This window comes from Vespula pensylvanica, chromosome 14 (genome assembly GCF_014466175.1).
Source record: "Vespula pensylvanica isolate Volc-1 chromosome 14, ASM1446617v1, whole genome shotgun sequence".
NCBI lineage: Eukaryota > Metazoa > Arthropoda > Insecta > Hymenoptera > Vespidae > Vespula > Vespula pensylvanica.
The window spans coordinates 3,343,094-3,364,109 of NC_057698.1; the positions used below are offsets into that span (position 1 = coordinate 3,343,094).

General features: G+C 31.4%; 3 protein-coding genes across 8 annotated transcripts in view; 1 reads left to right on the plus strand and 2 right to left on the minus strand.

Moving 5' to 3' along the window:
• LOC122634174 (retinoic acid receptor RXR) overlaps window positions 1–13,894 on the minus strand; it is a 51,400-nt gene extending 37,506 nt beyond the window's left edge. The window contains exon 1 of the mRNA XM_043822848.1: window positions 13,667–13,894. Coding sequence (XP_043678783.1) covers window positions 13,667–13,685 — 19 coding nt within the window. The 5' untranslated portion in view covers window positions 13,686–13,894. The remainder of the gene's footprint in view (window positions 1–13,666) is intronic.
• LOC122634170 (transcriptional protein SWT1-like) lies at window positions 1–19,330 on the plus strand. Of its 4 annotated transcripts, none has more exons than XM_043822834.1 (13): window positions 1–158; window positions 15,007–15,673; window positions 15,759–15,944; window positions 16,019–16,251; window positions 16,328–16,564; window positions 16,664–16,894; window positions 17,009–17,266; window positions 17,376–17,568; window positions 17,657–17,772; window positions 17,852–18,009; window positions 18,094–18,234; window positions 18,473–18,683; window positions 19,265–19,330. In XM_043822834.1, exons 2-13 carry the CDS (start codon window positions 15,181–15,183, stop codon window positions 19,286–19,288), a joined length of 2,481 nt encoding a protein of 826 aa, XP_043678769.1. In that variant the 5' UTR covers window positions 1–158; window positions 15,007–15,180; the 3' UTR covers window positions 19,289–19,330. The 4 variants fall into 4 exon arrangements, 3 of the variants coding, with proteins under 3 accessions (XP_043678769.1, XP_043678767.1, XP_043678768.1); XM_043822832.1 differs by lacking the exon at window positions 1–158 and adding an exon at window positions 14,486–14,856; XR_006328318.1 differs by lacking the exon at window positions 1–158 and adding an exon at window positions 14,487–14,856 and having other exon boundaries at window positions 18,473–18,883.
• Window positions 19,179–21,016, minus strand: part of LOC122634177 (phytanoyl-CoA dioxygenase domain-containing protein 1 homolog) — a 9,414-nt gene continuing 7,576 nt past the window's right edge. For all 3 annotated transcript variants that reach the window (XM_043822853.1, XM_043822851.1, XM_043822854.1), the window contains exons 3-5: window positions 20,575–20,688; window positions 19,930–20,080; window positions 19,179–19,648 (exon numbers count right to left, since the gene is read on the minus strand). In XM_043822853.1, coding sequence (XP_043678788.1) covers window positions 19,230–19,648; window positions 19,930–20,080; window positions 20,575–20,688 — 684 coding nt within the window. In that variant the 3' untranslated portion in view covers window positions 19,179–19,229. The remainder of the gene's footprint in view (window positions 19,649–19,929; window positions 20,081–20,574; window positions 20,689–21,016) is intronic.

A 21,016-nucleotide genomic window follows, 5' to 3' on the forward strand; every position in this document is an offset into this window, starting at 1 on the left:
AAAGAGAGAAAGAAAGAGAGAGGGAGAGTGAGAGAGAAAGGAAGGAAGGGAATATGTGAATATATGTGTGTGTGAAACAGAGAGAGAGAGAAAGAGAGCTTGCATTACATTGCCGTCGGCGAGCTTAGGAGTCAAGTTCTAGTGCATGGCCGAAACGGGTGAGTCGTCTTCTCCCACCCTTTCTCTCTCTCTCTGTCTGTCTGTCTGTTTGTCTTTCTCCCTCTCTCTTTTTTAATGCTGCCGCTTGAGCACAGTGAAGTAGAAGGATAAAAAGAGAAATGAGAAGAAGGGAGAGAAAGAAATATATGTATGTGATTTTATATATATATATATATATATATATATATATATATAGAGAGAGAGAGAGAGAGAGAGAGAAAAGTTTGATCATGTGTCGAGCTAATCCATTTGTGTATTAGTTTACGAATAATATCATTTTTAAGTGCATTCATAATGATGCAATTTTCATTGTTATTATTATCGAAAAATAAAATTCATTTCTACACATTTTTGCAATATCATAATATAAAAACACACACATATACACGTATGTGTATGTACGTATGTACGTAGGAAAATATCTTTAATTATAAAAAACGTTTAAAGTAAGAAAATATTAACGAGATATTAATCTCAAGATATATTATCGATAATTTAGCTTAATTATTCTTTTAGTACGAACGCGATCCAGTCGGTCTTTCAAAGTAAAATCAAGAGTATGTATCTCGGTGTAACGACCTAAGAGTTTACATTAGATGTAAACAAAACAGAGGCTCGTGCTTTCGACCCCGAGTTCGTCGTTTGCGAATACAATCCCTCAGTATTACTCTGTCTTCGATCGTGTCAACATCGTCTGTCTCGTAGCTCTTCGTCATTCGAGAAATTAATTAATTAACTTTATTATTAATTTTATAATATACATATTAATATCTAAATCTAGATGTATATATACGTAAGTATATATATATATATATATATATATATATATATATATATATATATATATATTTTAAGAAGGATCATCTTCGTATGCAGCAAACTTTATCTGGCGAGGATCAATTTATAATACTTGCGACGTAAAATTAATAATGTAAACACAACACAAGTATTGTCGAGCTAATTGACCGCTTCATCCTATTTTTTTCTCTTTTGCGTTTGTTTTCCTTTTTGTAATACTTCTGCGCGTTTAACTTTTCATACGAAATATCCGTCTATATACGTATAGATCAGTTTCGTTATTTTATTCTAATCTAAGCGCTTTACATAATTTCACTTTTATCTATATACGTTTACAGCAGTCGATGTTTCTGAATGGTAACGATGCAGACACAAGAATATAATTATCGATACAAAGATAACAACACGTACAATTTCATTTAACGAGAAAGAGGGTGAAAGAAAGAGAGAGCGTTTATATAAATTGATCTCAGTATAGATCAGTTCACTGTACTTGGAATCAATTCACGTATCATTTTACTGCACGTGTGTGCCTTATATAGGATTATTATTATTATTATTATTATTATTATTATTAATGATATCACCAAAATATCTCGATCATTTATAAATCGAAAAAAAGAACAAATAAGCAAATAAAAAAAGATGAAAAAGAAGAAAGAAAGAAAGAAAGAAAGAAAGAAAGAGAAAAACGTCATGGAGCTCTCGTAAAAATATAATTTTCTTTTCTTTTTTGTTTTTTGTTTTTTTTTTATTTTTTGATCTTAGCATCGAAATTCTCTCGCTCGTGTACACACGTATATATTTAGATAGGATCTCTCCTCTCGCAGTTTTCTGCCGAGAGTCTTTCTTTCCGCGTCTGCGCGTGGATCGGTCATAAGTAGTCGTCGTCAAGGTCAGCCACCTACATATACTTAGAACAGTAAGTCCGTACATGCGATTCCGTTTCTACTTGCCACGCTGTGTTCTTCGTGTCAACTCGTTTTCTACGACATTTCTCGTGGATCGAATGCGTGTATTTTTATTAAAAAATAAGACAAAGAAGCAAACAAAAAAGAATAAAAGAAGAAAGAAGAAGAAGAAAAGGAAGAAACAATAAGAAAGCCAACGGAAGTCAAAATATCGACAGGAGGAGAAATTTCTTTTTTTTTTTTTTTCTTTTCTTTTTACATTTTTTTTGTCTTTCAAAATCGAACAAAAACGAAGGAAGAAAAAGACAAAGAGGAAGAAGAAGTCTAAAAGAAGGAAGCTAGCTAGTAAACGGGGGGGGGAGGGAGGGGGTTGACTGAGAAAAGGAAAAAGATGGAAGAAAAGAGAGAGTGAGAGAGAGAGAGAGAGAGAAAGAGAGAAAATAAAAGAAAAAAATTTTAGCTGCAGCTGTTTCGTCTGGTCGTGGCTTTGCACAATGCAAAATTCGGGTTTCTAATTCTAAAGCAGGCACCAATCAGACGGGCTATTGTTCACGCGTGAACACTCAAAAAATCTCTCTCTCTCTCTCTCTCTTTTTTTCTGTCTGTCTGTCTCTCTCTTTTTTAGCTCTTAATCGCTCGTTTGAATCCTAATAAACGGAGAAACGACATACCGTTTGTTCGACGTACATATATAAGTAAAATATATAGCTCTTGTAGTGAGTTAGTCGAAAGGGAGAGACCATTGCTTTATTTTTGTATTTTTTACTTCGTTTTTTTTTTTTTTATTTTCGAAAGTCGATGATAGATGAGAGAACAATTGCTAAGAAATATTCCGATAGGTTTGTTTACTTGTTTGTTTTGTTTTTTTTTTTTTTCTTTCTAATTTGACGTAGTTAATCGTAATAATTTTAATATACAATATCGTCACGTTTCTAATATTCTTTAGACGACATATATAGACGTAAGACTGTTAGATTCTTCTTTTTAATCTTCCAAAAGCCATGTATTAGAACCGGAGAGAAGGAATTAAAAAAAATATGTCGTGGACTCGTTCGATTATTTTCTTTTTTCAATTTCATAAAATCAATTATGAATAATTTTTAATGATATAATCCTACCTCTAAAGAAAAAGAGAAAGAAGAGAGAGAGAGAGAGAGAGAGAGAGAGAGAGAGAGAGAGAGAGAGAGAGAGAGAGAGTATATTCGATGATATATAACGATTATTATTTTAATCAATATAATTTCATTATATACAATTATCCTCCGTCTTATCTGTTTCATAGTCGAGAATAAAAAAAAAGAAGAATAAAAAAGAAAAAAAAAAGAAGAAGAAAAGAAATTTTAATCAGATCATTTAGAACATGCTGATGATTAATATAATAAAAAGGATGTCAGAGATATATTATATCGTATTTCCTATCTCAGTTGCACGTTTACGCGATGTGTCATTAAATGCAAGCAAGCTGCATGAGTTATGGAAGCTTCAGAAAGGCTAGAGAGATATCGAGATGGCGGTTGGTTGGTTGGTTGATCGGTCTGTCTGTTTGTCTGTCGGTCGGTCGGTCGGTCGGTCGGTCGGTCGGTCGGTCGGTCGGTTGGTCGGTCGGCCGGTCGTATGCATGATCAACCACGTTAACGCGAGTTAGCTAGCGAGCGCATGCACGCATCGCGTTATAAATAATGCTCGTTTATAAGGAACGAGACGAGAGAAGGATGATCAATCGGCTTCCCGAGTGGGGACGACGAGAAAAGGCGAGTAAAACAGTCAAGGTCGACGCATAATTTCGTCGCATTGCGACGTAGCCCAAGCCACGCTCCTCTTCTCTTATATTTTTTCAAACGAATCGAGATAATCCTTTCTTTTCATTTTCTTTCTTTCTTTCTTTCTTTTTTTTTTTTTTTGTTATTCTTTTTTCCTTTTTCTTTTCTTTTGTTCTACAAAATTTCGAATGACAAAAAAAGAAAAGAAGAAGAGAAAAGAAAGGAACTTGCATTCGTATTTTATATCTTGTTGGAAAGATAAATTTTTAAGTCGTCTCTAAACTTTTGAAGAAACGGAGAATTTTTATTGAAAAATTCGAGTTATCTAACGAAGAAGAAAACATGTTAAAGAATTTTCACTCGTATTTCATTCCTCGTTAAATAAATCAATTTTGTTTTTCTTTTTTTTTCAATTGTTCAATTCGAATTAAGAAATCGAAAGGAGTTATCTTTTTTTTTTTTTTCTTACGAAATTCGAGTAATAAAAAAAGAAAGAAAGAACAAAGAACTTTTATTTGTATCGTATATCATTTTAAAGAAATCACCGCTTGTTTCTTTCTTTTGTAATCGTTTAGAATTGTAATGAAATCATAATATTTCCAAGGGAACGTTTAAAATATGAGCGAGACGGGAAAAAAATAAAAATAAAAATAAAAATAAAAATAAAAATAAAAATAAAAATAAAAATAAAAATAAAAAAGAAAGAAAGGAAAACATAAAGAACGAACATTCTTTAGATTTCGCTTGTCATTGACGATTTTAATTGATTTTAAATGAAAACGTTTGAATTCCAATCGGTATTGGATTTTTAAAGAGGTCTGACCTTTTTAGAAACCTAAGTAAGCCTAATCAAAATCCAAACACAATGATATGAAACGAGTACCATGGACATCGTTAGTGTATGCGCATATTACGTTGAAAGAACCAGATCGCAACGGCCTAAATACAATTTTATTCAGATACACGTGTAAGTGTGCGTATGTATGTAATCGTAAACGCACATTCCACTCGTTTTTCATCGAGAAAGAAGTACATATGTATATGTATATACGTGTATATCTATATACATCGTAACATACATACATATATCATTAATGATCTCAAAATAGAACAATAATTTTCTCTAAATGATTTATTTATCATCGTTATTTCAATAACGAGCAACGTTCGTTTCAGTTTGCATAATAATTCTGAACGTAACTCTATTTTATTCTCTGTTCTTTTTATTTATTTACTTACTTACTTACTTACTTACTTACTTACTTACTTACTTACTTACTTATTTATTTATTTATTTTTTTTTGTTATTATCTCTTATTTTTTATTTTCCTTTTTAATTTTGTTAAAAGGTAGTTTATTATAAGATAATCTAATAGACAATGAACACTTTCAAGATTACTTGGATCGTAAAAATAGTTACTTACAAGGTAGCAGGACGTATTAATAACGTTGTGATTGATCGATCGTTCGTAAAGACGATGACACGCTTAAACTCACCTGAAAAACAAAAAGAGAGATCACAAAATTAATTATTTTATTATACGTCTATGATATAAACGTGTTCGTTTGTTCGATTTTATAGGATATAAAAAAAGTTATTCGGTTGTTCTTTCTATACGTAGATACATATATTAAAAAAAAAGAAAGAAAATGCAAATAGAAAAAGAAATAAAATAAAAAAAAAAAAAATAGCTTACAACGTTTTATAACTGGGCCAACTTTACATAGAGACACATACACAGAATAAAATGGCGCACCTGCGCTATTTTGAATTCTAAACATGCGATGAGTCTACGGGACACGAGTCGGAGGTAGCTAGAATAGAGAAGATACAGTGAATGTAAAAAGTATTCGTATATTCGTTATAGTAATTTTCTATGAATACATTTTATTATTTGTTTGTATATTATTTTTTTTTATACGTTATAAGAATTAAAGAATAATGCATATAAATTATAATTTTCTTTAAATATTTATTTCTTCGTTGTATATAATATATATATATTCTTTTTTGTTTTTTTTTTTTTTTCATATATTCTGCCTGTTTTTAATATATTATAAAAATTATAATAATATATAATATGGATAATAATTATTTTCCATAAATATAAAATTCCTTCTTGTAATCATACAATTTTTCAATATAACACTACTCTTATACGTTCCAAAATAATACGACAATAGTACATCACACACCCAATTATAATTTTCCATATAAACAACATTACAATTTTTTTTTTCCATTCCACATATTTTTATATAATTCCTCTCTCTCTATATATATATATATATATATATATATTTCTTATATACAAAAAAAAATATATATACATATAAAAAATAATAAAAAATATACTATACATCAAAATATATAAAACATATACTAATAAATATACTATATAAAAAATATATACTAAATATATAATAAAAAATTATAAAGGATTTACGAATACTTTTTACACTAACTGTAGATAGATAATTAGATGGAAAGAAGTAGAAAAAGAGACAGAAAGAGAGAGAAGAAAGAGAGAGAGAGAGAGAGAGAGAAAGAAACAATATAGAAAAGATGAAAGAAAGAGAAGGATGACAAGTAGGTCACTAGGTGAATCGTGCTAAACAGTACACAGGAGTGTCCCGACATTGACCCATATGTCTGCTTTGTGCACTCGGCTTCCTCTTTGCCCTTCTTTCCTCTAGTCTTCCACCCTCCCCACTACTACTGCTACTACTGCTACCCCTTTCCTCCTCCTCTCTCTCTTTCTCTTTCTCTCTTTAGCATCTTCCATCTTTCTCTACCATCCAAGTGATTCCCCTCCAACGAAGCGGTTCGCTTTCCAACCAATTGCATAGGGTTGGCCTCGCTTGCACTTAAAATGCACTTGCTCCCACTCTCCCTCTCTCTCTCTCTCTCTCTCTCTCTATCTTTCTCTCTCTGTTCCACACCCCCACTACCTACCCTCCCTACAAGAGCACCCCAACCTACTACTAAACTCAACGATCGATGCCCTACCACCATTTTCTAATTCGATGAAAGCTTATCGCGAATTCTCTTCGAGTGTAATGAAAAATATGAGGACGAACTTCTACTTTTAAATCATCGATATATATATATATATGTGTGCGTGTATGTATGTATGTATGTATGTATATACATACTGAAGCAATAATACCTTCCGTTTTAGAATAAAAGAGAAGATACGCGCCGATAAACCAAGCGACCTTTGCTCGCCATGCTAACTACATACATATATGTATATGCATATATGTACATATATATTATATATAATTCTTTACGTTTAACGGTACGAAAGCTTGTCCTTTTAAAATGTTGATATATATATATATATATATATATATATATATGACGTATATGTATATAGATATATGTATGTTTAATAGAGACTCATGGTTCACTTTGATAGATAAATAAACGAACTTGAAAGAAAAACTCGCTAAAAAAGAGAAAGAGAGAGAGAGAGAGAGAGAGAGAGAGAGAGAGAGAAAGAGAGAGAGAGTCAAGGATAAGGTTTGTAATTCATGCCCTTCGTAGTTTGTCGAGCAGAAAGTCGAATAGATAAAAAAATTTCCGCTGAAAACAAGAATGGCCTATCATGACCGTCGTCGGTCAACGGAATCCAAGCGTTAAGAGAACGTATATATACAAAAACATTGACATACACATATATATACATATACACATAGGGATATATTTATATATATATATATATGTTGTATGTTTATACGTATTAATACACAGGTACGTGTAGTATATACACGTATATACCCAATGTATTCTTTCACAGTTGCTTTACTGGCGTTACCTTATCGTGTAGGCAGCCTCTGTAACGCGGCCTTTATCGTAACTCGTCCGTATTTTTAAAGTTCACTTCTTCTTTTAAATTTTTATTTAACGTAGGATGCATGTGTGTGTGTGTGTGTGTGTGTAGATAGATGTGTACGTATACATGTATTCGTTTATTATGAATAGTCATGCTTATTCCCTTCGTTATCACAATTCTATAACTTTTATCTATATATAAATTTGTTTGTTACGTCAGATAATGAATTTGTGATCTATGTTTATATTCATTTCTATTTATTTTTTTTGTTTGAAATGTACGATAATATTATTTCAGGATGTTTTCAAATTCTCTGTTTTTCTTTTCCTCTTTCTCCCTCTCCCTATTCTTCTTTTTTTAAATCGTATGCAAATATTAGATGGACGATCTACGATAAATGTTTGTATAGGATAAATCAAAAGTTCCTAGGTGACCTTAAAAATCGATTATGTAATCTTCTTCGAGATATTTTAAGCTTGGCTTCAAAGTTTGCAGTTTTATAATTGGCACTTTTAGTTTTACAATCCGAAAAAAAAAAATAAAACAAAACAAAACAAATGGATCTGAAAGGTTTGGAAAAAAGGCAATTGTTTTTAAAAAAAACATCTAAAAACTTTTTCGATATTTATGATTTTTTGTTTGTTTTTTAATAAAATAGAATACGATGGTTTTTGTTAGTTTTCAATGTATCTATTTTACTGCATGGTTCTCTTTTTTTTTTTTTTCTTTTTTAAGTCATTTTTATGATTAATTTTAATAATGAAACGTATAGGTAGTATTCGTTGGATGAATGATAAAGTAATTTCAGTATTCGTAAAGAAACATTTGATGCTGTTTTCAGTGCACTTTGTAGGATTATTCGAAGTGATTTTAGCGGCTTTCCTAGCAACATACGCAACGATATATTGCGTCCACGACGCCGATGGCGGTAATTATCAAACGCGTTTAATTAAAGTGACACAGAGAGAAAGAGAGAGAGAGAGAGAGAAAGAGAGAGCGAAAAAGAGCTCGAACGAGAGAGAGAGAGAGAGAGAGAGAGAGAGAGAGAGAGAGAGAGAGAGAGAGAGAGAAATAGCTTTTCGCCCAAGGTTACATGGAATGCAACACGATCTCGTCCATTTTAATTCCACCGAGAGAACACTTTCCGCAAAGATTATCGTTAAAAATATGAGAAAACTTAAGATTCAATATTCTTTTAATAATAATTAATAATATTTAATTGCTCGCTATATTAATATTTCATTTAATATATGCCAATGTAGATATGTATATATACATATAAATATTTCTGAATCATACAAAATAATGACGTTTCATGTTTTTAATAATACTATAATAATATAAATTAGAAATGATAAAAATATAATATAATATAATATAAATTATTATTCTAATATATGATCTGTAATATGATATTGTAAATAATATTTGAAATTTTGCGAATGCCTAAGAAACTTTTCTATAATTTCGTGCGATAATAATCGTTTTGGAACGAGTACGTTATGGTATGTTGAACACGTAAAAGAGAAAAAGTGAAGAAAAGAAGAAGAAAAGATAGTATATATATAAAGAAAGAAAAAAAAAAAAAAGGAAAAGGAGTGAAAACTCAAGGAGAAATTTTCCATGGTTTAACATCAAGGCTTCCTATCGAATAAGACTATCGAAAAGAGAGTTCTATCTTCTCTTTCATAAAATCGACGATGTTGTCGATCGAAATAATTATTGAGAAAAGGTTTTGAACGATTCTCGATAAATATGCAGATGTTATACAGGATGGAACATTAAAAAAAATGGAAACATTGAAATATTCTTGATATTATTTATAAATGGTTAATTTTTTTATTTTCCTTTTTCTCTCATAATTTATTATTAAATTTTTGTTCTCAAACATTGACAATATCTATTATATTTCAAACAAATATTTTCATACTTTCATTAGTATATATAATTTTACGATTTAAATGCATCAAAAAACTCTGTGATTACTAAAATGAAATTGAGAAACTGTATTATTACATTTTTCCTAAATATTGTGTAGATATCCGTGTGTACATTTTTTCGGAAAAAGAAAAAGAAAAAGAAAAAAAAAACAAAAAAGATATTTTCATACGTTCATCGTCATGAAGTTCTTTTATCATTTTACATTTACGTTCTTTTAATTCTTATTTTGATTTAAACTTAAGCTTCAAAAAACTGACGGATTGATATCAGTAAAAAATATATAACAAAACTTGTCCTACATAAATAGATAAATACGGACGCGCCTACGTACTGCGTAAAATTATTTTGAAGAAAAATAATTTCCAGAATAACATCATCGTCATTAATATTTACTGAATTAAAAAATTCCATTCTGTATTACATGTAAGAAATTACAATGAGAAATATCTTGGAAAGAATTTATTCATCCTTTCATCCATGAGCAAGGATCAGCTCGCGTGAAATTGAAAAAAGTAGGAGAGGAAAGAAGTGAAGGGTAAGAGGAAAGGAAGAGAAGGAGAAAGAGGAGGAGGAGGAGGTAATAAAGAAGTAGAAGTAGAAGTAGAAGCAGCAGGAGAAGAAGAAGAAAAAGAGGAGGAGGAAGAGAAACAGAAGAAGAAGAAGAAGAAAAAGAAAAAGAGAGAAAAAAAAAGCAAAAAAAGAAGTGGAAAGGATCGTCGAAGCGTGAACAGCTTAGCAACCTTGAAAGTTTGCAAGTAGGCGTGTCCCGTTCTGTAGCAGACCAATGTCAGTAGGTCGAGACAAACACTTGCCATGAGAACCTGGCGAGAATTGCGTAACGATTGCATAATTATATATGCTTCGGTATAGTGCCTACGATCGAGCGAACCGCGATCAATAAACCCGTTATATTCCTACATCGAGAACGTATCATGATTCATTGTCGACCTTAGTGCATTGTTGTCAGCGCATTTTCTTTCGTATCTTCGACGAAAGAAGAAAAGAAAAAGCAAAAGAAGAAAAAAAGAATCAAAGAAAAGTAGCCAAGAAAATTCGTCCGAATTAAATTCCATCCGATCTAATTAATTCAGTGCGATCTAATCGATCTAATCCGACGAATATGAAATGACATTGTCGAATGTCTCGGATATTAAAAAAACGAAGTGATCTTAAAGAAAAAAAAAAAAAAAAAAAAAAGAAGAAAAAGAAAGAAATAAAAAATAGAGGTATTTAAACAGAAAAAAAGTTACCGTAATTTCATTTCGAGTATTTTAAAATAACATACAAATCGTGGAGTCGATTCGAGCCGAGTCGAGCCGAGACTCGGGTAGGATAATCTTATCTCCTCTATCGCGAGTCAAGCAAACTCTGGTAAAAAAAAATAAAAAAAGAAAAAAAAAAAGAAAAAAAAAAAGGGAAAAAAATGTTAAACCCACGCTAACACGACTCTCGCTTGCTCTTTCTTTCTTTCTTTATGTAGAATTAGTTCGAACGAGAGACTCATAATAATTACAGGACATCCTGAACGATAGGAGGACACTCCACGAAATAATCTAAATAAGCGAGAGTACATGCATACATACATATGTACTTAGATGTATAAGTATATCCTTGTACGGTTTCTACCACCCACGCGATGCGAATCTCGTGTTTAATTATTATCACGCGAGAGAAAAAGAGATAGAGAGACAAAGAGAGAGAGAGAGAGATAGATAGATAGATAGAGAGAGAGAGAGAGAGAGAGAGAGAGAGAGAGAGAGAGAGAGAGAGAGAGAGAGAGGAGGAACTTTCAAATTTATTTATATACTTTGAAAAGTATGTGTACATGTATGTGTGTGTGTGTGTATATATATATATATATACATATTCCTTCCTTTCTATATTTTATATAGCGAATTAAGATTCCAAGAGGATAGTTCTACCGGCTCGAAAAGTTATTTGTGGTAGAAAGGATAAACGGGAAGCAAAGAAGGAACGTGTGTGTATGTGTACGTATGTATACGTGTATGTAAGAAAGAGAAGGAAAGAAAAGGAAGGTGGTAGAAGAAGAAAAAGAAGAAAAAATAAAAAAAAAAAAATAAAAAGAGAAGGATAGGTATATATAAGAGCTGCACAGTTCTCGTCCTTGGACTTATATAACGAGGAAGAGACTAAGAGAGGAAGGAGGGAAGAGGGATTGCAAAAAGAGAATAAAAAGTATGACGGAAGAAGGGTGGAAGAACGAGGATTAAAGATGAAGGATAACGAACGACGTGAGGAACGAGAGTTCACGTTTGTTCATGTCTGGACAAAAGAAGTTTCGCCGAAATTTTTTAGCTTAACCGAGTATAAGACTGTGCCTGGCTGCCATCTTGAAACGTGTTCAGTCAACATCAACAGTTGATTCGTTTGATTTTCCAACGAAACAAATGTTCAAATATTAGATAGATACTACGTTAAAGTAATATATATCGTTCCTGTTTTTTTTCTTTCTTTCTTTCTTTCTTTTTTTCTTTCTTTCTTTCTTTCTTTCTTCTCTCTTTGCTCGCTTTGACACTCGACGATTTTTCTATTTCGATCTTCTTTATCGACCGAGACAATTGTACGAATATTATATGATTGGAATAAAAATTTACAATAATAATAAAGAAAAAACAATAGAATGGCATAGAAGATCGTTAGATAATATGAATACAAAATTACAGAATGAAGTTATATCGTTGAGAAACGTGTTTCTGTTTCTTTCTTTCTTTCTTTTTTTTTTTTTTTAATGGGAAAAAAAGAATTCTGTTTGAGAAAGGTAAGAAGGTTTAAAAGATCGAGAACGAAAGGAGAAAGAAGATAAAAAAAAAACAAATTCTTTTTTGCATTGTAAAATTAGAAAAGAGACGGAGAGATTTTTAAATCGCTCGAAAATGTTCCTATATAAAATTTATAAATGGTTCGATAATAACAATCATATTTGTTATCTTTGGTATCATTTGATTAAAAACCCAAGAAAATTAAAAAAAGAGAAAGAGCAAGAACGAAAAGAAACGAACAGACAGGCACATCACATCACATCACATTGGTTTTCCTTACGACCAGCTGGAATTCAGTCGGCCGCCATGTCAGCGAGTAAAGAGGGTGGAGTATAAAAGGGGCAAATGCGTAAAAGAGAAGAGAGTGGTAGGGTTAATCCTCGGGAACTTGAGGTAGGGCGTGCACGAACGCTCGACAGGTGTCGCCACGTTACAACCTTACGGCAGATGAAAACTCGTCGAGGCAATAACAAATTCTCACACGTGTCTTTCGTAGGCACAAGAGCACAACGTTAGTAGGGTATATGAGTTCTCCTCGTGCTAATATAGAAAGAGAAGGACGCTTATTTTACATTAATTTTATACTTTAGAAAATGAAAGTAAAGAAATTTGAAAGAAAAGACGATGTTCCATAAGAGAGAGAGAGAGAGAGAGAGAGAGAGAGAGAGAGAGAGAGAGAGAGAGAGAGAAAGAGAAAGACAAATAAATTAAACGAAGAGATCATAGAAAAAGAATGAAAATTAAAAAAAAAAGATAAATAGATAGAATAAAAATAACATCGACGATTTAGAAACAAAATAGATAGAAATATAAAAAGCTAGGAAGATGATTGATGAAAGAAAAAAGGGAAAGAAGAAAATTAAACAAAGATATATATATATAATATATAAAGAGGGATTTAAAGAAACGATCGGTAAAACGTTGCTCGGTGTGTGTCAGTAAGAACGCAGAAAGAGTCGACGAGAGAGGAGAGGTACAGTCGCTTTCAAAAGTGAAATGCGAACGCATGACATAGATTCAGGTACAGAGAGTAGAATTTTTCTGTATAGAGAAAAAGAGAGAAAATAAGAGAGAGAGAGAGAGAGAGAGAAAGAAAGAGAAAGATAAAGAGAAAAAGAGAAAGAGATTCTCGTCCTCGCGGAACGCAGTAACGCCGAGAAAGAGAGAAAGAGAGAGAGAGAGAGAGAAAGAGAGAGAGAAAGAGAGAGAGAGAAAGAGAGAGAGAAAGAAAGAGAAAGAGAAAGAGAAAGATAGGTTCGCGAATGGTTAGAAAGGAAATGTTATTTGATATATATCACGTTCTAAAGTAAAGATAAAGGGTATCAAGGTAGAAAATAAATGGATGGAATCGCGCGAATGCGGTCACTGAACTAGTTCCGTTTCGACCCTGACACTGCCATTGCCCCCCCGGGGCCGTCGATTTGTGTCAGATGCTCTCAATATTGCCGCGATTTTCACGTTTAATCACGTAAACTCACCTCTCTCGCTGGATTCCATATCGTAATTATACGTGTCACTTTCCTGGATCTATAGGACGCGAGACTATCGTCGTGCGGGCGCACGTGGAAAACTCGACTCGTGGGATTTCGGCTCGGCGTTTACTCAAAATTCACCACGGTATAAACATGGCCGGTCGGGGCACTCTTGTCACACGCACGCTGTCTATGTGTGTACCCTATGAGAAAGAGAGAGAGAGATGGACAGAGAGAGAGAGAGAGAGAGACAGACGGAGAGAGAGAGATATATATATATATATATATAGAGAGAGGGAGAGAGAGATAGAATGAGAGAAATAGAGAGAGAAAGAGAGAGAGAGACAGACAGATAGATAGATAGAGAGATAGAGAGAGAAAGAGAGAGGTCGTTGAACCTTTTCCCGAAAACTCGATGTCGCTCGCGTTTAACCGCTCCTACCGCCCGTTCTTTTTTTCGACGCCCGAGAAAAACGGTCAAGTACCGTAGCTCGGTGGGTGCCACCTAAAAATAGATTGCGATTTCGGCGATTGTTTTGACTAACAATGTGCTTCGCAACCTACTCAAAGATGGCGCCATTTTACGTCTTTAGTAATCCACGAGTTACCACAGTGCTTATTACTTCACGCGCGATTGGACCGTAACTCTCTAAGCTAGGATTGGTTGATACGTATGGTAGTCGACCAATAGGACGTAACTTTTGTACCCACGATGACGTTTCGATCGACTACGAACACTTTTATTATGACGTTCTTACGTCTTCAAACAGTAGACGTTGAGAGATATGTATTACTTACATATGTATCGTACGTATCGCTAACGTATATGTATGATTTATCAGAATTGTGTGCGCTGCCATAACGTCGTATTTCGTGTTAAATCTCTATCTTGATAGGTTCGTATTTGTGTCATAATTGAATTTTTATTTTCATTGATAATGTATGGAACGACGTAATACGTAAGAAACATGTGTTCAACCTCATTTGATAATACGGAAATAAATGAACGCGTTCGATCGAATACGTTTTACGAGTAATCGTAATGTTCGTTTGTTGTTTTCAATATGAAAAAACATAAACTTCCGAAAAATTGGGTTGTTGTCAGTTCTAAGAGTCATCCAGATAGAGTTTATTATTTCAATATTAGAACCAGTGAATCCTCTTGGAAGGAACCTACAACGGATGGAACGAAACAGGTTATAAATGTCAAGATATTTGATCTTTAATATTAGATTTAAATACTTTTGATTACTCTACTATATTGCGACTCCATTTTATATGAATTATTTTAATGATGTTGCCTTTCAACGATACATATTGGTTTATTTTTTCGTATATTTATATAGGTTTTTATTAATGATGTACAAAAACAAAAAAAAAGGAAAACAAGCGAAGTGAGTTCTAATGAATCAAGGGCAACTTCTGATATTGAAGAAGATAATAACAAAGAAGGTATTGTACGAAGGAAGTTAGTAGCCAAACGACATTCTAAATCTGCACAAGAATTTGATACATTACAAATGGCGGACATTAAAAAGAAAATGCAACAGAAGAAGATCAAAAGTCCTTCGAAAAGTAATTCGTCTACCAATTCATGCAAACAAATTGATTCTTCTATCGAATTGTACAAAAGTGAAGAGGATTCAAAATTACAGATAATGACGCCACAGATGAGAGTTATTTATGAAAAGATACAGAAAAAAAATATGAACAGGAAGCAGACACAGTCGTTTCAAGATGTTAAACGCACTGAAGTAGTTGAAAATGTTAAACATAGAGTAAAAGTAGATAAGAGAAGAAAACGTAAAAGAGAGGGCGTGGTAAAATCTTCAAGCTCGAATCAAGACACATCTACTTGTTCCAGTAGTCATGAAAATAATTCTACGAAAAGTAATATTAGGAGTCCTCCGATCGCAGATATCGTCGAAACTAAATCGGAGAGGTCAATTGTGATAAAAAATATATTGCAAAAGAAAAATAATTTTCAGTACAAATCTAAGGAGAGAGTAATAGGTAATTGAGATTATTTGTTTATAAGTGTGTGTGTCTTATCAATACTTTATTATAATGTCGATTTATTGATCTGTTCCGCTTTTAGAAAATAAAGAATATAATAGTAATGTAAATAAGAAAGGTGGAAGCATTATTTTAAAAAAGAATTTGGCTAAAGAACGCATGGATAAATTAAGAAAAACATTGAATCTACAAATGAAAGATCAAAAGAGTAATGATAAGTCATCGCAAAGCAGTGATGGTTCACTGCTCACGATTATAAAAGATAACGGTATGTATTTCTTTGTTCCGTCTATTGGACAAAAATATAATTAATTTGGTGTAATGTTTATACGCAAATTTTAGAAATTTCGGATATTTATAAAACCAGTGATATGAGGTATAAAAATTTACGTAATAGGCTTTTACGTAATAAAGTAATCTCTCATGAAGATCAATTGCTGGCGTCAGTAAAATCTAATATGCAAAATCAATCATTAAATACGTCGGGAGAAAATCCTGCAAATAAGTCTAATGATTCATCTCTTTATGAAGAAATGGATTGGGAGCCAATGGAAGATGAAAAGATAACATTCGAGGTTATTCTATCAAATATACATATATTTTTATTTATTGTTCAAACAATAATTATAAATAAGAAACATCTTTGTATAGGTACAAGCCGCTAGGATAAAATTATGCGTTGAAAATGCTAGGAATGAAACATTACCAATGGAAGGAAATATTTTACAATTTCCATCATTACCGATTCAAGAAGAAAAGAAAACTTTATACATTGTTGTAGATACAAACGTGTTCCTATCGAATTTAGATGCAATCGTAAAAGCTATGACTACAGAATTCGCAAAATATGACAAGCCAATTCTTGTAATACCATGGACCGTTATACGAGTAAGTATAAAAAATGTATATAAATTATTTTTTAATTTTTTATATTTAGAGAAATGATTTTTTTTTCTCTTTTTTTTTTCTCTCTTCTTTTTCCTATAGGAATTGGATTATTTAAAAGACGACAAATTTGGAACAAAGTCAGTACATTTACGTATGAAAGCCAGAAAAGCTATAAATTTTCTCAATAATCATTTATCCATTAATGATCCACGTATAGTCGGTCAAACTTTAGAGGACGTAAGAAACAACAAAGAAAAATTTGCCATTGAATGTCCGGACGACGAGATTCTACAAACTTGTTTACAAATTCGAAACGCAGGAAGAACTGTGGTAAGTTCGATAGAAAATAATTTTGTTAATATCTTGAAGGCTAAATAAAAAATAATTTATATATATATATATATATATATATATATATATATATATATATATCTTTTAATGTAGGCTTTATTATCGTATGATAAAAACCTTTGCAACAAAGCAATGATATACGACATAGTAGCACTCGGAAGAGACGATCCTCTTGAAAAAATAGATTATATTTTTTCGACTAACAATAAGAACTTATCATTTCACGATATTTACCTTCAAAAGATGCAAGGTGAAGGCTCACAAATTCTTTCAGCTTTTCAAGAGGAATTACGTTATTCGAACGAATTATTTGAAGAGGTGGAATCTACAATAAAAGAATTTCTTTCAGTCGTATGTATATGTGTATATATATTTTATTTTATATGTATATATAAATTTAAAAGAAAAGAAAAAATAAATATTAAAAAATTTGTCGTACGAACGAAATCGATTATTTCAGATAGTAAGTAAAGAAATGAAGAATTTATTTGGTGAAAATTGGGAAAAATATACTATCGTAAAGCCACCTTGGACAGTTTTGTGCGTTTTAAAATGTGCTATAAAACATTGGATAGCTGCTATAAGCGAAGCGTTTGACAAGCAAGCAGAACAGCTTCTCAAAGAACTTTTGGAAATATTTAGAACGATGCCAAGTTAGTACAAGTTAGATAATCATCATAAATACTATGATCGTATAAATTAGACGATATGGAGAATTAACGATGAATAAATTTTTAAAAGGTGGACGTAAATTGAAGGACGTTGCACATTTACTAGAGAAGTGTAGTGACCTGATTCAAATGGTCAATGTTGATAAATATTTTGACCTTATGAATCGTGCATCAAGTTCCATTGAAGTAATTAATACTTACTTATATGTTTTTCGTTTTCGTTTTCTCTCCTCTTTAAAAACGTAAACAATTTTATTTATTTTAGGATATTAAAAAGAGATGTCAAAATTATGAGAACGAGATACGTGAGAAAAAAATACAAGAAGAAATTGGAATGGAAAATGATGTAGTTGAACAAAAACGTAGAGCAGAAAATGCTTTTAATTATTTCAATTATATCTATTCATATGCACGTGATATCGGGTAAAAAATTATTCGTATAAGAAATACTTTCAGAAATTTTAAACAAAATCGAATATAAATATCGTTCCTTCATAAATTTTTTAGTGGAATGGCTGCAAGTATCGTGAACATGCCATGTACTTTTTGTTACGAAATGCCAAATCCAGAACCCTCGGTTGAATATGTGAAAAAAATACAACCAGAAATTGCACAAAACGTAAATCATTTGTTACGTATTTTGAGCAAGTGAGTAAAATTTTTAACAGATTTATTTGAACGATTATATATAGATATAATTTTTTCGATAAACTTTAAAGCTTTCTGTTTACTTTTTTTCTTTAAATTTTTCTTTCTTTTCTTTTTTTTTTCATAATTGTTTTTTTCTAATCTTTTTATTTCCTTTTTTTTTTTTTTTCTTCAAATATTTCTTTTGTTTTTCATAATTGTTGTTTCTATTCTTATCTTCTTTTTTTCTTCTCTTCAGAGCTTTAGAAGAAATGAAAGATACTTCGATGAATCATAAAACATTGATTGATCTTTATCACATATTAACAAATTTCTTACCTGAAGAAACAACAATGATCACTACGGATTTGTCTCCACTCGATGTGTATTGTTGCTTAAAAGAAAAGGAAGACGTTTTGAAAATGGGAATAAGACAGCTTCAAGAACTCTGCACACATTTTTGCAGATTGGCAAGTTACCGATGTATATGAGTCATTGTCGATATATTCGCAGTCGTGTTGTATTATATATTTAAAATATTTGTCATATATGGAAATAAGAAAAAAAAAAAAAAAAAATTGCTATTATTAAATTCTTTAAAATATAATACAAAACGAACAATAATTCGATTGACGCATACATAACAGAAAATAATGACTGTGATACTAAGGTTTGTAAAGAAAAGAAAAGAAAAAAAAAAGGGGAAGAAAAAAGTAAAATAAGAAAAAAAAAAAAGTAGGGAAAGAAAGAAAGAAAGAAAGAAAGAGATAGAGAAAGAGAGAAAAATACGAATATATTTTCATTTTTATTTATCAATGAGTTCACATAAAAAGTAAAAAGAGATGTTAACATTAAGTTTTGTATAGCGTTATAAACACAAATAAACGAACACAGCCGCGTCGCATTATGGTTAATTATGATATTAATTGATTTTCTTTCTTCTTCTTCTTCTTCTTCTTTATATCTTTTATTTCTTTTTTCTTTCTTTTTTTTTTTCTTTTACATTTACACTTAACTTAATTTCTATACAACCGTGCAAATCCATTTGCAGGTGGTTGTAACCAATTGTCTTTAGCATAAGCCACCTGTTTAGTTTCAATAACGTGAAAAGTATAAGCGTGTCTTGATTTTTCGCTTTTGTTGGGGTAAGAAAAGTGTACTACTTGTCCATGAATAAGAATGCAACTACCCTTGCTTACTGGAATAGGACGGAAATTGCTGAGTGGATAACAAGGTGCTGCTTTGTCATATATTAAAAGTTGTTGAGAATTTGGATCCTTATTTCTAACATAACGTCTATGAACTCCACTTTTATGAGAACCTGGAGCAATCCAAAGACAACCGTTCTCTTGTGTGGCATCTTCTAAAGCTATCCAAAAACCTACCAATTTAACTGGATCTGTATATAAGTACGTTGCATCCTGATGCATAATTACTGTAATCATTTGTATATAATATAATGGTTGTATACATACATGTGCATACACACACACACATACACACACACATACACACATATATATATTATATCAACACATATATATATCAAATATAATGTAAATATATATATTTTTTTTTCATATTATATGTGTATGATATATTTGTAATTAATATATTGTAATATATATATAATATATAAATATGATATATATATATATATATATATATATGTTTGTATGTAATTAAAAAAAGGTCAAAAAAAGATTATTGCTTTACCTTCCGAACCAATGCCAGGATTTTTATAAATGTACATAGATTGGCACACGGCCGGTTCTATGTAATCCAGTTGGAACGCAGCCTCTTTGACTCGTTCGTCAAATGTGTACTTTTTAAAGGTTGGATGTAACCAATGCAATGCATGACCTACCTACAAATTAAATATATATATATATGTTAATGGGTATATGTATATATGTATATAATAACTTTGAATGAATTAGTTTTATTTCACATCTAAAAATAAAATTATTGAAAAAATTGGGTTTCGATAAAAAAAAAAAAAAAAAAAAAAACTGTTTTACCATCAGTAGATGGCATTCGAAGTATTTGGATGTATAAATGTTGCATGCTAATAGGGGCACTCGATTGAAAGTAGTTGTTGTATTTTACCGAAAGATGGCAGGAAGATAGTAAAAATAATAGATCATTGACACGATTTATCGAAGACTACACTTACAAAAGAATCTATAACATAAATGTAAATCTCGAGCTTAAAGATCGGATCTTAAAAAAAAATGTGGTCAATGGATTTAAATGGGTAAAATTAATTTGTTAATATTCTACTTGATATCTAATTTAAGTAATAAAAGATTTCTTTTTCTACATCGAAAATGTATATCGATCATCGAAATATTAACTTACTTTGTTTAGAGACACTCTAGGATGAACTTTCAAAGTGCCATCGTTCTCAAGTGCTTCACTTTCGAAGAATGGACATACTTTGTGCGCACTGTCCAGAAAATATTGATCTTTACTCTGAAATATAATAGAAACAATTTTATAATCCGTGCCAAAGGATTGGCCAAAAGTTTTTGGATGGGCCAAGAAGTTTCTAGGCGATCTTAAAAATCCAATTACTTTTTTTTCGAAACGTTTTAGGCCAATTAGTAATCGGGCTTTCAGTCTAACAAGCTTTTGGCTTGTTGTTTCGTAATCTGAAAAAAAAATCTAACAAAAAGAAAAAGAAAAAAAAAAAAGAGAAAGAAATCAGCCCAAATAGTCTCGAATGAGAATAATTGATTTTTAAAGTGATCCAGGAACTTTTGGCTCATGCTTAAAAACCTTTGGCCTATATCCTACACGC